Source organism: Embiotoca jacksoni, unplaced genomic scaffold, assembly GCF_022577435.1.
Source record: "Embiotoca jacksoni isolate LCO1_2020_lvr unplaced genomic scaffold, fEmbJac1.0.p SCAF_2, whole genome shotgun sequence".
Lineage (NCBI taxonomy): Eukaryota > Metazoa > Chordata > Actinopteri > Embiotocidae > Embiotoca > Embiotoca jacksoni.
This window is the reverse complement of record NW_027185340.1, coordinates 19,277,736-19,295,109: the sequence shown is the minus strand read 5'-3', so window position 1 is coordinate 19,295,109 and position 17,374 is coordinate 19,277,736. Positions and strand designations below refer to the sequence as shown.

General features: G+C 38.9%; 1 protein-coding gene across 1 annotated transcript in view; it reads left to right on the top strand.

Moving 5' to 3' along the window:
- Positions 1-13,975, top strand: part of mlphb (melanophilin b) — a 33,629-nt gene extending 19,654 nt beyond the window's left edge. Inside the window, exons 7-15 of the mRNA XM_069154952.1 lie at positions 213-354; positions 1,341-1,585; positions 5,395-5,478; positions 7,144-7,425; positions 8,121-8,273; positions 8,373-8,441; positions 8,974-9,022; positions 9,498-9,592; positions 11,001-13,975. Coding sequence (XP_069011053.1) covers positions 213-354; positions 1,341-1,585; positions 5,395-5,478; positions 7,144-7,425; positions 8,121-8,273; positions 8,373-8,441; positions 8,974-9,022; positions 9,498-9,574 — 1,101 coding nt within the window. The 3' untranslated portion in view covers positions 9,575-9,592; positions 11,001-13,975. The remainder of the gene's footprint in view (positions 1-212; positions 355-1,340; positions 1,586-5,394; positions 5,479-7,143; positions 7,426-8,120; positions 8,274-8,372; positions 8,442-8,973; positions 9,023-9,497; positions 9,593-11,000) is intronic.
- The last annotated feature ends 3,399 nt before the right edge of the window (positions 13,976-17,374 follow it).

Genomic DNA, 17,374 nt, shown 5'->3' with positions numbered 1-17,374 from the left:
GCTTGTAAATGGGACCTGAATGCAAGTAACAACTTTGGGAGTCCGCTTCCAATCTAAAATTAATATATGTAGCTTGGAATAAATGTGAAGCAGCAGTAAATGTTATTACTGTCCTTGTGACAATCCCAAAAGTTCTTCCTCTCTTTAAGTTTCTAACTGAAAATGCTGAATTTGCTCTGCAGCGGTGATAAATAATTTGTCCTCTTTTCCAGGCCCCAGGCACCTCTGACATCATGGTCATAGATGGAGGCGTGGGGGAGTCTGTGTTTGCTGGGGCTGACATGGCCACAGTATTTCACAAGATTTTGGACAAGCAGCACAAAGGTCTGGACCTGGAAATGAGTCCACAACAAGGTAGATCCTCAGATCTGCTGAAGTGTGTTTGTGGATAAAGACAGTAATGCACAGAAAGTACACAACCACACTCTTCTAATGACAGACCAAATGCAAGGCACATGTTAAAGAGCCCATACTGTGCTGATAACACACATACAAGATTAAAAAAAAAAGAGAGAAGTGAAGGAAAATGACTGTTTGCTACAATGGAACTAACATAGAGTGAATTAATGGCCAAGAACAGCAAATGTTTTGATAATGTTATTCCTTGTTTGGTATTTTGTAAAGTATGTTTTTTGTTGTTGTTGTTGTCTGTAGTTTCTTTGTTTGTAGTTGCTATCATTCCTTGGTTCACTAGATTAGCCTGCTGGCGAATGTAATGCCCAAAACATGGCTGTTGTTGTTGTTGTCGTTGTCGTTGTTGTTGTGTTCACACTTCCTGTGCTACGTTAGCATTGGTTTGGAAACTTTATAAAAGTGTTCCAAAGACGGAGGAATTTTTTCAGGCTCTGAAAACGAATGTACCATTTGTTTTTTCCGTAGAAATGTTCCATGATGCATAGTTGGGGCTCCTCTTTGATTGACGTAAAACTCTTTCCAAATTATGAGGCCAAATATTTAACAACAGTGTTTCAAAATGTATGATTATTTGATAAAAACTCCAAAGCTTTTGTATAGAAATTCAGTAGCTGTGTTTTGTATTTTTTTATGTTTGGTTCACAACCAATTTGTGCCATCGCCTTGCATTTACAGCACTGAGGCTCATGGGTATTGTAGCATTTAAATCCTTCCATTTAAGTAACAGACAAAACATGACTGCTTTGTAATGCAGTTGAAATAAATAAAACTAGTGGCCATAATATGAAGTTATGGGGTTATTACAGCGTCCAGAAGTTTATGTTTCTGTGTTGAGTGACATTGAGGATGACGTTTGAAGAAAGAGGTAAAATATAAATAACTCCTGAGCTCATTTATTCATCATACACCCTGTCGTTTTCTTCTAGATGACCTTTCGTACTCGGACAACCGGACCATCCCATCTCGCTCGGTCTCCCGCCTCAGCTACTCCTCGTGTGGCAGCGGCAGTGCCAGAGGCCCCCGAGGCGGCGGCAGCAGCTACCTGCCCGGCCCCGACGAGTCCGAGGACGAGGACGACCGCTGCCGGCCGTACCTGCTCTACCAGTCTCTCCCGGGCCCCTACAGCCACACTTCCCAGGAGAGCCTGAACTCATCGAACCCTCCTCCACAGGTCTCCGATATGCTTAATGTTAATCTTTTTTTTCAATCTTTTTTGCATTCCCTTTATTTGGCAGTTGCTTTAGGACAGTAGTAAATCATTTTTTTATGTTTTCAAAAACATCAGATAATGTCTGATACTCTGTGGGCTGAGAAACACCACTGAGTTATCGAACAGTTTCCTGCATTCTCCACCTATTAACTTACACATTAGGAAAAACATTCATAGTTTACTGTTCAGCCTCATCACACGGTCAAATCCCACTGCTGCGCAGATGGTCTGTCTGATATCAATCAATTTCATTGATGTATTTACAAACCATATGGCTTTTAATAGTGGTTAATAAAAGTTTAATGTTCAAGATCATTTTTTTTTTTTGGAACAGTTAACAGAAAACAATCTTTATTCATTTATGTGTTTGTTTATTTATCAAACTAGCTAGCTGGATCGGTCATTTGGGTTCCTTTTGGTAGAAGACAAAAAAAAAATTTAATAAAAACTCTTGCGATATTTAATCACTATCCTGATTGAGGAATTAAACTTTATAATAATACAAAGATATATATATATATATATATATATAAAAGGTTTGGACTTACCAATTTATGATATGTTTCATTTGAGAAGACATGAGAAAAGTGTAGCTATGTAGCAACGTATGATTTAAGTGATGCACTTAAATCACTGCAACATTTGAAACATAATGGATGAAATTCCTTAAGCAACAAAGGATGGGACCATAAACAATACTGTTAAAATTATAAACTGAATCTTATAAACTGAATCTTTCTATGATATGAAAAAGGAATAATTTTCAATTTGGCACCAAACCCTGTTTAGGATACGATCTTTGAGATAATTGGACATTGGACAACTAACAAACTGATTTCCCCCTCTGACACTGCAAACCAGCGCATGTTGAACCTTCAACACATGAGTTCACCAGGCTGACACGCTGAGTGATGCAGGCGAAACAGCTGCTGGATCACAGGCTGGTTACGTACATTACATCAGTGTCTATTTATGCGTTAGCATACAAGTCGTTCCCTGGAAAGGATCATCGCGACTGTTGCTGTTCTGTTTCTGAGGAGGAGATAAAAAACAGACTTTGTTTACCATTAAGTGTGGCCGACTTTGACGTGGCTGCTTTTCTTACTGCTGTCAGAAGTCTGCGTGTCCTCGTTTGTCCTCCAGTTTTTGGGCTCGTGTGTCTTTAACTTGATTCAAATACGGTCTGGAACTTATATTGAGGTATAACTCGGTCCAGTCGAGCCAAAATGATGTTCTTTGTAGTTTTTTAAAGATACGAGATTTGAAAACAAAGGAAGTTATTAAGCCCTTTGGTGGAGGGACAGCCGTGACAGCAGAAGAATCGGTGTTATCAGTTCCACCTGGCCCTCCCTACGTACGATTTATACCTTTGATATGTCGTGTCATAGCGAATTTGTCATGCAGCTGGGCAACACACCGCAGATAGACACAAACAGGATACCGTGGGAAAAGGATGCAGCCCAGACATGTGTATGTCAGACATCAAACACAGTCGTGACTTTTCCCATCGGCTGCCGGGTCGGCGCTTCCTCAGACGACAGTTGCTCATCCCGCACGAGGTGGTTTGATAGACTCAACAATAGACCGAGGTGATGTGAGTGATTTGATTATGTTTGTGGAACAACAAGACATCAAGATGAGTCAACAAGCACGGAGTCTGTACAGGCTCAGGCCATGTGTGGGATAAAAATGGTGCAGAGAACAATTAGAGTAGGTTTGCATGTTTAAAATACAGAGGAGAGGCAAATTAAAGGGAAAGGCCTGAATAAAAGAGAAGATAAACATTACAAATGTGGACGCACCCAAACAAGGCAACAGGGCTCAGTGTGTGGTTCGATGAAAATGATGTGAATCACACACTATGACCTCCAAAGTAGTCAGATCTTAACATAATATGTGAGATTTTAGCTAGCACAACTACGTCAACCAATCCAACCAAACATCCATCCATCCATCCATCCATCCATCCATTTGCTGCTGCCTATCTGAGGTTGGGTTAGCCTAAATGTTTTCCAGCTCCTCCTTGGGGATCCTGAGTCTTCCGAGGCCAAATGAGTCATGTAATCCCTCTGGGTCTACCCTGGGGTCTCCTACCACTTGGATGTGCCTGGAAAACCTCCAATGGAAGGCACCCGGGAGGCATCCTAAATAGATGCAAGAACAACCTCAACTGGCTGCTTTTGACGTGAAGAAACTCCTTACCCTATCTCTAAGGCTGAGCCCGGCCACCCTGCGGAGGAAACCCATTTCAACGGCTTGTATCCTCAACCTCATTCTTTTGGTCACAACCCAAAGCTCATGACCTTTGGTGAAGGTTAAGACGGAGATCAATTGGTAAATCAAAAGCTTTGCCTTCCAGCTCAGCTCCCTCTTGACCAAAACAGTCCAGTACAAGTCCTGCTCTACTGCTGAAGCTGCACCAATTTGCTGGTCAGTCTCACACTCCATCCTACCCTCATTCGTGAACAACTACCCGAGATACTTAAACTTCTTCACTTGAGTAGAAACTCCATCGCAACCCAAAGGGAGTAGTCCAACAATTTCCTGTAGAGAACTGTAACTTAAGACTTGAAGGTTTTGACTCTTATCCAGACTCTTAATATGGAAAAAAAACACCCGGTCCAATGAACTTAACACAACCCTTTGGGCCCACTAACTGCAGGGATAGGCAGTGCCATTAGGTGTCACCGTAAGCGATGACAGTGAGCCAGACTGCACAATGCAAAGACCCTACAATGAGCTCACCTAAATGAGATGCAGTTGTTTCTGATGCTCTCAATTGAACCTGTTCTTTTTCTGCTACGACGAGCCGAAATGTCTGCTGGGGAAAAGGTCTGTTGTTGCAGACATTGACACAGCAGAAGAGGAGATTGCGCACTCAATAACCTTAAAAGAAACAGAAGAAGAAAACATCACTAAGAAGCTCATTAAGAATATAGGTTTTCAGGATCCTTTGAACCAATGTTGCACCAATCACAACAGATTTATGTCTACTTAGGATGCATATGGATGCGTAGCATCCACAAAAAAGCTCCACCAATTAGATCATTGTGTTGAGGTTTTATGTGTCTAATGTCAGGAAGAGTAGGAATGTTGTGTTTGGGTCTGAGAATCCGTGCGGTGATGGGTTTTTAGGAGACTGGATTTGGACTGAATCTGAGACAAACTGTTGTAAGGGCAAGACATCAGAGACATCACATGACTGTCTGCTGGACATCCTGATCTGAATATGACTATTTCTGCACGCAGGGACCCCATAAGAAAATAGCATAATTGCCATTATGACCCATTATCCAAATGAACATTTCTCTTCTTTCACATTGTACATAAAGATCTTTTTTTTTTACTTTCAGGGCAAATGTATAATCTGGACGGTTTTATCCAAGTCAGTTAAGAAAGGAACGTCTCATTTATTGAGAAATCAGACTTGGTGGGGGAAGAGGGTGATTTGGCTGAAACATCAAACTCTGATGAGACCATGGGAAATTGCAGTGTGAAAGATAGTTTTCTGTGCCAATTTCTCTTGATTGGTTCAATGTGACTGAAAGGGATTTCATAGGACATGCTGTTATTTAACTGGATTTCTGATTTCAGCAGTATCGTGAAAACTGTACTGTATATCTTGCTTTGACTGTGTGAACTATACATGTTCGGTATCGCTGGTTGAGTTTATGCTCTTTAAATTGATGTTCCTTAACACTATCAATTTCCTGTTGCATTGTCTTTGTTATTTGACTCTAGTCTTCCCGATTCTCCCCGTCTTTCTCCAGATCAATGAAATGAACAGACGCATGTCAGCGATTGAGACGCTCTTGAACCGTATTGAGCAGAAAGTCACCTCGACATTCGATCAGGTGAATCCTTTAAGCATCATATCTCAGGGCAGCTGTTGAAGAAAGGGATTTGGGGAATTAAATGAGGAGCAGAGAGAAACCAAAAACATTAAAAGAGCTGGCAACAACATGTTTACTTGGACAAATCCATGGCAACAGGCACTGTTGACAAGTTTTTCAAAATACATATTAGAAACACACAATGTCCCCTGAGTGGCTGACATGTTTCCGGAAGAGTTAATCACCAATATCCTGTACTTCAGAATTCTTACCCGACTTCTCTGGAAGTTCACTAGTATGAGACAATCAACTTTGCTTGCCATCACCATGAGTTGCCGACAGTGATTAGGACGCCTTTTTAGGCAAAAATTTGACACTTGAGTAATTGGTACTATTGGTACGGTGGTTTTGCTAGTAACAGAAACATAACGTAATACCATCTTTAAAGCTGTACTAAACTATATATTTATATTAACAAAAGAGTAAATGACCAAGTGTAATAGTAGCATGTTCATAGTGATGAATTCACATAGAAAAACACAAATTCTGCAGTCCCCCTTTATGGAGCGTCTTTGCCTCTTTTAGCTCAATGTTTTGGTTTTACAAATCACATCTTTTCTGTTTTAGTTCAGTCTCACTGCTCGCAGTTTAATTTTCAATTGCAGCATCTGTCTACGAACACGTTAGCTATGTTAACTTTTATTATAAAGTGTTAAGGCGTCAGCATTGTTTTTAACGGCTTGTTACACTGCCCTCAAGTGGCCAAAAACTAAACTAAAATCAATGCTGCCTTATAATGAACTGTCCCAACACTTCAAACTAAGCATGTGATCTTTCTTCTAACCTGCAAGTAAAGATTAATATCACCTGTGATTTTATGGATATAATTATAACGTTTTGTAATAATGTCATTGTTTCTGCATTCTGATAATGAAGAGGGGCACAGTTAGATAGTAGTGTCTCGCGTGGCTTTGGTTTCTATTTTTAACTGGGTCGTGAGTACTTAAATTGACACCAGTTCCATCAGAGATCAAGCCAAGCCACAAAATCAGTAAACCATAAACAAACATAGTGTTTAAGCCCTCCTTGTAATTAGTGGCTATTCAGCTTAAATGAGAGTAATATCTGATAGACTCGTGTTTTCCTTGTCTCGTGGCCAAGCAAAGCTTAAATAGGTTTTCATACAGCACATGCTCCGTCGGTTTTGTCAGAGCAGAGTCTGGACGCGATACGCCTGAGTGAACGTCCATGTGAGGAGAGTTCTTACTCTTTTGTACATCCATATACATGTACTGTAGGATCCATTTTTTGGTTTTGCTGATAGTTCTTTGCATTGTGGGAGGAGACGCCTTACCCAGCATGCAATGGGCAGCAATTGGGGGAACACAATTGGACAAATCATCAGTCTGTTGCTATTGGTTTATTTTAAATGACTTCAATGACTCCCATCCAAGTGGAAACCAGCAGTGACATCGCCAATTGGTTTGTGAGTGGCTCCCCCTCCAATGGCACCCAGTGGTATCACAGTTTAAGGCACTTCTGCATTGGCCTGATTTTTCAGACCCAGATGCTACGTCCACTTTTATACACAGTCTGTGCTCCCATCAGGTTCACGGTATAAACCCTCTCCATTGGTATCACACATTTTTCTCAGACAAATTATCTCTGCTCTGTTCCACCAACCAGGCTCCTCTGACTCCAAACAGCTCCTCTCCTCTTCCTCAGTGGGAGGAAGTGGACCTGGAGGAGCAGCAGCTCAGACAGAAGCTGCACGAGCTGACCGACAACATCAGCGACCACAGCCTGACCTCCGACGAGGACGAGTCCGACAGGCCGCACTCTTCCCAAGAGATCATCCCAGTGTGGAGGAACCCACGGGGGAATCCCAAACCCTCCAGACTACCCACCTTACCCACATCCAGAACAAGCATCGTGGTCTCCACCCCGGAGGAGGGGCCGCCTCAGCAGGTAGAGAATTAAACGAGAGGAAAATAAAATGTCTACATTCACACACAAGCATTCATACTTGGGTTTGTTTACTGGCAGAAGGTTCATCAGACGTCGTGAACATCTGGCTTGCTGCTCACTCTGTGCTGACTAAAAACAGCTGGGCTCATGAAATTCCATACCACCTCTGCTGGAATGGAGTTCAAGCACAAACTGTAGTAATGAATCAAGTCAGTCAGCCCTGCTGTTTATTTTTCCTCCTGCAACCATCTCTCCCAGTGTTTCTGGAATGGAGGAAGGATTAGCTGCTCTGCAAAGTTGCCCGAGCTGTTAATTCTTTCCGTTTAAGTAACACGGATGAGGAACAAACTTGTGAAGCTGGTGTTTCCTTTGGCACCATGTTCCCAGGGTTACTGAAGGGGTCAAAGGTCACTTATCATGGTTCTCTGATTCCTTGACAATCTTTGATTTCAGTTCTGATCCATTAGCTCTTGTAAATTAGAAATGACAACTTGCCACTGCGGGATATTCAGGTGTTTAAATAGGCAACTCCCTGTTGTTCATGTAGTAAATATAAATACCTTGTTTGATTATATAAAGCCACATAAGTGGCTTCTTTATAGCTTAACATTTTTATTTTACGGTTAAATGAATGTTAAATTTTTGACAGTAAATTAAGATTTCTGTTTTCCTGTTTGACCTCAACTTTTCTCTAGCAGACAAACCTTTCGTCAGAGAGCCTGGAGAGGAAACGACTCCCCCTAGAGGAGGGACCTAAAGCCAGCTTCAAAGGCTCCACAGCCTTACTCGTCAAACTGGAAGACAAAGTCGCTCAAACAGCTGCCAGCGTTCAGAATGCCCAGAGTGAGGTAACCAACAAACCAAGTACCAGAAGTTGTGTTAAATTTGGACTGAAAAGGCAAAAAACTCTGAACTTTGCCATCATTTCCTTATTTTTTTATCCCAAGGTTTCTTTCATAGAGGACAGGATCGCTGCCATGAATGCTGCCGGCATGCCCATGGATAGAAGAAGAAGGGTAACAAGATTTAATTTCTGCTTTTAGTTTTTCCGAGTCCGAGATGTTTAAAACAAAAATCATTGCTTATCATAAATCGTTTTCATTTAGTGTAATATCTAGAGCCCGACTCCTTTATCAATTGGCAGATTTTATCGGTTGATATTAGGTTATCACAGATATATTTGATTCGGCGTGTATGTTTTTAGTGGAACATAATGCAGAAAAAAGACGCTATGGATAATTTCTTATTTGTTTATTTTTGAATTTTCTTTGAATTTCTTGTTTGATTTCTAGTAAAATCCACTGTTTCAAAGCACTGATGTCATCTTGGACAAACCAATGGGTGATGTCACTGTTGGTTGCTGCTTTATCTGATCCCCAGTTCTCCCTCTCCGATTCAAATCAACCAATAAAATCGTTTCTACCCTTAAAGCAGGTCTAACTTTTAATGAATGTTTGTAAAGCATCGAGGTGCTAAATAAGCTGAAAAATTTACTCTCACTGACATTTTTTTTTTTTTTTGTCTTTCTTCCGCTTTGGTGTCCTGCAGTCTGCGATCCCGATCCAAGCAAGACGTCTTTCCCACAACTTTCCCACAAGTAAGAGCTGACACTGCTGCCCTTGAGGACGATCCCAAGGGCCTTGCAACCGACTCACAACAGCTTAACCTTGTTAAAACTCAGAGAACATGATGATCTACTTTGTGAACCAGTGAACACTATGTCCTATTGTACTGCAGCTTTAATTCTACCAGCTGGACAGCACAAAGTAGATTCTTCACATGAAGGACTACCACAGGCGTGTTGTATTTTAAACAGTGGAGTATTTTTTTGGACAGAACGGTGATTTTATGTGACTTTTTAAACTTATTTCATCCTTCCCAGCCTCTGACATCTTAATTTGGAGCAATTTCGACTAAAGTGCATCTTATTTGTTAGCGTCCTACATGTGTGACCTCTAAACATCTACAGGCACCAAATTTACTTCCGACATTTAGGTTTTTGACAGACTGTGCTTTCATGAAACGGAAACAGTAGAATATGCGTGTACAATGCAGCTCCTGTATGTTTCCAGGCCAGGTGGACAGTTTTGAGAGGAACTCCCTCCACAGGAGATCCCTGTCACAGAGGAACCCAGTGGCAAAGCCCTAGACCAGGGCTACCTATGCGGTATGACCCCACGCTGTGGTGCTGGATGCTGTGAAGAGTTCACTTCTAAAATTATACAGCTGCCGTTTGGAAAAAGACACAAAACTATTCAGGACAAAAACATTTATTATTCAGTGGCAGGTTGTTCCATGTGGAAAGTCTGCATTAAAGGTATTGAATGCTAATCTTAAGGGAATTGTACACCGGCTCTCTTGCTAGTTGTATGAGAAGATTGATTCCACAGTCCAGCAAATAACCTATCGCAACTCTGGGCAGAGCCCTGTTTCCAGTCTTTGTGCTAAGCTAAGCTAACGAGCTGCTGGCTGTAGCTTCATATTTAATGTACAGACTTGAGAGTGGCGTCAATCTTGTCATCCAACTGTCAGCAAGAAAGTGAATCCCCCTCAAAATGTCATCAATTATTATTTTTAGGAAAATGACTTCTGTTCAAATGAAAGTTAGAAATGAACTCTTTACGAATCCTAGCAGGCTTTGGCTTCGTTTTCTGACAGATCTCCTGGTGGTTAGTTTCCAATCAGACTTTGTGATCTTTTATTTTTTCTTTATCCATTTGAATCAAATGTTTTGATCAAATCAAATCCCTTATTCATATTCAAACTAATATCACAACTATTAATAGGTGCACTTGCTGCAGTCTCTTGTATTTTAAACCAATTTAAGGATCCTGCCAAAAGACATAAGATCTATTAGACTATCAGATACGGGAGAAAAATAATGACATGTCTGAGTATATTGCTATTTTCTGAAATCCTGAAGACTCAAATTGGTTTTCTACTTGAGGAAATACATGTGCATCCCACAGATGTTTGATGTCTGAAGGGCTCACTGTTTGGCTGCCAAGATTTCTGAGATTAAAGTACTTAAACTAAATGATAAAGATTTCAGAACAGGTCAAATGTTTCTCAAGTGTGTCTAGTTAAAAAAAAAAAAAAAAGAAATATCTATATATATATATTTTATTTTTTTTTCTTGAGTAATTACGATTTATGAATTTTTATCAGTGTGGGAGCCACATTCAATAAAATCGATATTGAACACAGCTCGTCATCCGGTCTCCAGCAGTCAAGTTCACGTCACAGCCAGAGTACACTGTTCTATTAAAATGCTCTTTTGATGTTCACTACCTGCTTCGTGTTCCCCATTAACAGAACTCTCTCCACATGAAACATATTGATTTCTTCTTTTAATGTGCTATCAATATGATGTAATTCGTACGTCCAACATGATGAATCATAAGTCCTCACCAGGTTTATAAAGGCTTACATGCACATTACAGACCTGTTCCTGATCTTTTATCTCAGCTGCTATAACTCAATGATTTTATTAACCCAATCACAGCATGAAATGGTTGATTATCTAATTATTAATCAAACAGTCAATTATTGTCTGTCTCTCTCACTTCTTGCAGAAACCAGTAATGACCCAGGGCTCATGAGGAGGACGCTCATTTGACCGAGGAGTTTTTCTTTTAGTCTGTACAGTCGGTAACACACTGGAACTTAGCTACAATGTAATCAAGTCTACTATTTATAAGGAAATATTTTGAATTGCAAAAACAAGTGGGCTTAAAGCACCACGTCCTCACACCAAAAATGACAATGAAAGAATGTTCAAATAACAATATTTTATAACAGAAATTAACATATTTGTTCAACTGGGGAGGATCTGAGTCGATCACAGAGGACACTGCGCCCGCCCACCAATAGAGGAAACCTTAATGCACCACAGGCCAGTCAATGAAACAGATCCGTCCCCCAAACATACTGCTTTTTGAGGCCTAATATCTACTTTAGTGAATGACACCATAATGACTTGTGGAAAAAAATGATTGACTTTATATTTCATGAGAGAAGTTTAATGGGAGTCTATGGCACCAACCTCTAGTGGCCCTCTAGTGGTATTGCACTTTATGGCACTTCCGCATTGGCCTCACTTGTCAAGAGACAGAAGTTATGTCCACTTTAATATACAGTCTCAGATTTAAACTTACATAATAAATGTAACATACGTGATGTGACGCGAGTTCGGTCGTGTACGTAATTTAACCTTCCCTGAACCTATAAACCAAGTAGTTTTGGTGCCTAAACATTTTCAACGTTGACCACATACACTGTGCACAATTATTAGGCAAGTTGTATTTTTGAGGATTAATTTTATTATTGAACAACTACAGTGCTCTCGGTCAATCCAAAATGTTAATAAACCTCAAACCTGAATATTTAAGAAAGTAAAAGTGAGGTTTTGGCTTTCTTTTCTTAGGAGAATATCTATGTGTGCAGAATTATTAAGCAAATAAAGGAAAAATGAAAATTTTCCCATCTCACTTGTTTATTTTCATCTGTTAAAGTGAGAATAATAAACAAACAACTCAAAATTCACAAATAAACATTTCTGACATTTCAACAACAACAAAAATCAGTGACCAATATAGCCACCCTTCTTTTCAATAACAGTAATAAGCCTTCCATTCATGGACTCTGTCAGTTTCTTGATCTGTTGACGATCTACTTTTTGTGCAGCAGCAACCACATCCTCCCAGACACTGTTCAGAGAGGTGGATTGTTTTCCTTCAGCGTAAATCTCCCGTTTAAGAAGGGCCCACAAGTTCTCAATAGGGTTTAGGTCAGGTGAGGAAGGGGGCCATGTCATTATTCTTTCATCTTTAAGGCCTTTACTGGCTAGCCACGCAGTGGAGTACTTCGATGCATATGATAGAGCATTGTCCTGCATAAAAATCATGGTCTTCTTGAAAGATGCAGACTTTTTCCTGAACCACTACTCGAAGAAAGTATCTTCTAAAAACTGGCAGTAGGTTTGGGAGGTTTGAGTCCATCTTCAACCTGAAAAGGTTCAACTAGCTCATCTTTAATAATACCAGCCCATACCAGTACCCCACCTCCACCTTGCTGGTGTCTGAGTCGAAGTAGAGCTCTGTGCCCGTTACTGATCCGGCCAAGGGGCCCATCCGGCCACGGGCCCATCCAGAGTCAATCTCAGCTCATCAGTCCATAAAACCTTTGAAAAATCTGTCTTCAGATATTTCTTGGCCCAGTCTTGACGTTTCAACTTATGCGTCTTGTTCAGTGGTGGTCGTGTGTCAGCCTTCCTCACCTCGGCCGTGTCTCTGAGCACTGAACACCTCGTACTTCTGGGCACTCCAGGTAGGTTACAGTTCTGGAATATGACAGCACTGGAGAATAACGGCTTTCTGGTAGCTTCACGTTTGATTATTCTCAAATCTTTGGCAGTTAATTTGCATCTTTTTTTCTCAACACGTTTCTTGCGACCCTGTTGATTATTTACAACAAAATATTTGATGGTTCTGTGATCACGCCCCAATATCTTTGCAATTTCAAGAATGCTGCATCCCTCTGAAAGACTTTTTACAATTTTCAAAATTCAGTTAAATCTCTTTTTTGGCCCATGTTGCCTGAGGAAAAGAAGCTGCCTAATAATTATGCACACCTTGATATAGGGTGTTGATCTCCTTAGGCCACACCCTCCCTCATTACACAAATACACATCACCTGATATGCTTAAATCCAATAGGCATTCAGGTTTATACAGCTTGGAGTTGGAAAATATGCATAAAAATGATGATATGGCCAAAATACTCACTTGCCTAATAATTGTGCACTCAGTGTATTAATTATTGTTCCCGTGACAATGAAGGTCCGGTACACCTAACGATGGTTCTCCCTAACAGTAACGTCCTCTATTCTGTCGTTTAGATGTGAAGCTGTGTTGCTCCTATAGAGGGCACTTAAATGCTCACGGTCGTTTTGGGGGTGAGTGGAAGTCGATCTATTATGTTGTTCAGTTTGAGGATGTGTTGCTTCAAGTTTTATTTAAAAATGTGTCCTTTGGATATTTCTATTATTCTACTGGGCTAGATGACTGTATATGCTAGAACTGCATTTTAGAGTAAACCTATGATTTCCAAAAATTAACGTGCCAGTTAATGCCTTAATGTACAAAAGCAATTGTTGTATTAATCTGAAATCTTTAACTTTTCAATTCGATATTGTATAAATAAAAACTTAACTTCATCCAGCGGTTGAAGCCAGTGCAATAACAAAGTGTAAATCAGTTTAAATTAACATTTCCAAAATATATTTTTACAGTTTATGTTCTATTGATATAAATAATTGTTTCTGTCGATGTCAGCAAGTTGAATTAATTGTAAAATTACTCTGATGCCATCACGACAATAGCAGCTCTAATATGGTTATATGAATGTTTCTGTAATGTGATAAACATGATTGAAATCCATACAGACTGAATACAGTAATTAGCTAAAGAATACACACTTTTTATATTATAGTCGAAGATCTAAAAGATGTTCATATTAGATTTGTAAATCTTGTTTTACTACGCTGACATAATCAGTAGAGTTATATAGAATTTTAGCACAAATAGAACAATAGCTTCAAAGTGCAATTGAATATGTTACTTAAATTTGTGTTAAACTGACATGTCACATGTCTGTTTTGTTGTTTGTTTGAGGTTTTAAAATCATTGGCAATCGTCATTGACTGTCAACTCAGAATGACAATATTTAACTTGCATTACAGATCTTAAAAAGTTTTATAAATCTGAGACTTTGCAGGTACAGCAAAAGGGTACCCAAATTTTCACGCGCAACAATTACTCTATATTTTTAAGCATTGTTTTAAGTTAATAAAATTGATAAGTAGCAGAGTGTTAACATTTGAAGAAATACATTTTTAATGTCGGGGTTGTATAACATCAACAAGACATTTAATTACATTTGCTTTAACTTGTGCACACATCAGTAATTTATGATACAATAGTTGATCAAGAAATTGTCTGATTTTAATTTACAACTGATTATCATGATGAATTGTATGCAGAGACTTATGGGCAACAAACTAAAGGACAACTTTGAACTAAAGAGTTCAAAAAATAAAACAAATTAAGATGCTTTTAATAATGGGGCCACTCAGTGGTCTGATGAGGATGTCAGTGATATGAATCACATTGTGACCTATGCAGCTTTATATTATATGTTGTTTTCTCTCTTTTCCTGTTTGAGCCTCTGACATAGTTTACGAATGTAACATCAGACAGCAGCTTCTGTAGCAAATCTGCATTATCTCATCATAACCTCAACAAATCATGCTTTTGTTATTGAGGCTTATTGCATTTCTAGATTACTGTAGCAGCACAACAGCGCTGTTGGTTCTTTGGAGCTTTTCATCTGTGTGCAAATGGAAAGATGTTTACAAGATTCAAGACGTTAGAAGATGACGTATTTCAAGAAGGCTTTTCCAGAATGCACTTCTTATTAATGTAATAAGAAACTACATAATATTTTCTTAGTTTTAGCACCCAGTGAACCCCCAGATACAAAAATATTCTCCTCGTTTTTTTTGTTTATTTCGACTGAAAGCTGCACCACATCTTCAAATCTCATCAGCATGTGTACGTATGTTCTACATATTCTTGTTGAGATGTGGGTGACAACAGTATATCAACACAATGCTGCCCTTCCTGCTGGGATATAAAGAGATGATGGAACAACTGATAAACTGAAATTGACACCCAGAGGGAGACCAGAACATCAGAGGTGCATCCTCCTCAAAGAACGGGTGAGAACACGTCAAGGACACTTTCAGTTTATAAATGTTTTTGTCCTATCGTTGGGATTCACTGTACAACATGATGTTATTTCACCTACAGAGGAAGACAAGGACTTCCATCGTTCCTGCACCGCTTCAACTCCTTTGACTTTTACAGGGAGATAGTGAAGTTTGTTTCTGCAGCTCAACCATCCCAAAAACATTTTCTCCAAACGGCGAGTCTGTATATTTGTTCAATATCTCAGTGTTCCTTTTTGCAAAACCAGGTTTGGATCAGAAGTAAAACAGCCATGTAATGAAGGCAAAGTAGAGCCAGAAAATTTATTCAAACCATGTGCAAAGAAAGAAAAATTCGCTCAGAATAACATTCATTTTGAGGCCAATGTGTCAACGATTTGGTGCAAATTACACTGAAATGAGTTTAAAGCCAGCAGATCGCCAAGTTCCAGTATTTTCATTTTATCTATTTTTTTGAGAAATTATTGTCCACCTAAGAAATTTTCTTTTAATTTCCTTCAGCAGCAGAATCATAGATACGTCCAGTAATTACTTTTCCTGTATGTGTCGCCTCCGATCGTAATTGTTTGTATTAATTGCAAATTGACAACGAACCCACTCAGCATGATGCTATGCTGGATTCAGATGATTGATTTAATGTGGGTTTTGTTTCTGCTCCAGGTCGAGCTGCGATGAGGATGTGTGCAATACTCTGTGCTGTCCTGCTGTTGCTGAGTCGAGCTCTAAGTGGCTCTCGGAGAGTCAAATCCATGATTGTCAGAAGTAAGTCATCCCCTTACTGCCAAATTATAGGTCTGAAATTTTTTAATTGCAACATGAAACATTCACCCTATTTAGAATTGAAAAGAAGTATATAAACCTTTTATAAATGGATTTAAACACACTATAATATTTTTGTAAGTATTTGCAGTATTTATTTATTTATTATTTATCATTATAAAGTATAAGTATATCTTCTTTGAACACATTTAATATTAAAACTGTATTTTACTGTCTTTGTCAAAGATTATCTGTTCATAAAGCAGCCTCCACTGACCAAATACTTAATAAACACTTATGTGCTTACAAATTATACTTATAAACCATCTAACAAAGGTTTATACACTGCTTATAAACGCAAAAAAAAAAAAAAGTCATACAAATAAGTACAGAGAAAATATAGACTGTAATCAAGAACTAATGAGAAATAACCCAATACAATTTTTAAACAATTTGGCTCATTAGGAAGGGAGAGACAGTTTTGCAATTGGCCATCGAACAAATCGTTCTCACAACCTGTTTGTCGTCATGGAAAGATAAAGACATGGTTACAAAAAGTTTGTGAAAAAAAGTTACTCAACATTTATTTGTTTTAAAGCAAAATTAAATAAGATTTTAGAAATACAATTAATTGTGTCTAATTATCCTATTATTTATGCTTACATTATATCTTATGTTCTACATTTTAAATTTTCTCCATTATTATTTTTGACCATTTTGTGCTCTAGTCCAATTCTTCTTAGTTTTAAAACAACAGTGAGGATAGCTTTATTTTTGTGTTTTAAATCTATTTACCCAGATTATTTTGCAGAGGAAGCAGAGGAGACAGATATCATGAATCTGGACTATTAAACTACAGTTATCTGCCCTGGTCTTAAGTGACAAAATATGTCTTTTGTATTTTAAGTGAAATTACCCTTTTTGAAACGGATACTCATAAAATAAAGCAGGTACTCCTATTTTTTTTAGCATGTTCCTTTTCTGTGATCTTACTTTGGGCCATATTAGGGCAACATGTAAAATGTTGTAAAGGGTTCAACTATTACTTTGGACTGGCATAGTTGGTGGATAAGGGGTGTTATAAAATTTGAATTAATTTCTGTTGTTTCCTCCGTGCTGCTCAGATCCCAACATCGATGCCTCCTGGTACACAAACAGAGAGATCAGACCAGTTGGGAGATTTGGCCGAAAAGTCGCCAGGAGAAATGTACATCTGGCTTTCATCAAAGTCCCAGTTTACAGACCAAAAGCCCCAGTGTTTGGATCACACAGTGAAAAGGCTGCGTATGATTAAAAACCTATTGTGCTTTCATTTTTCATTCTTCAGTATGAGGTTATGGGAAGGATTTGGATTTAGGTGTTTTTATAAATTTTGTGTAAATGATTTATGTTGTCTCTGTTG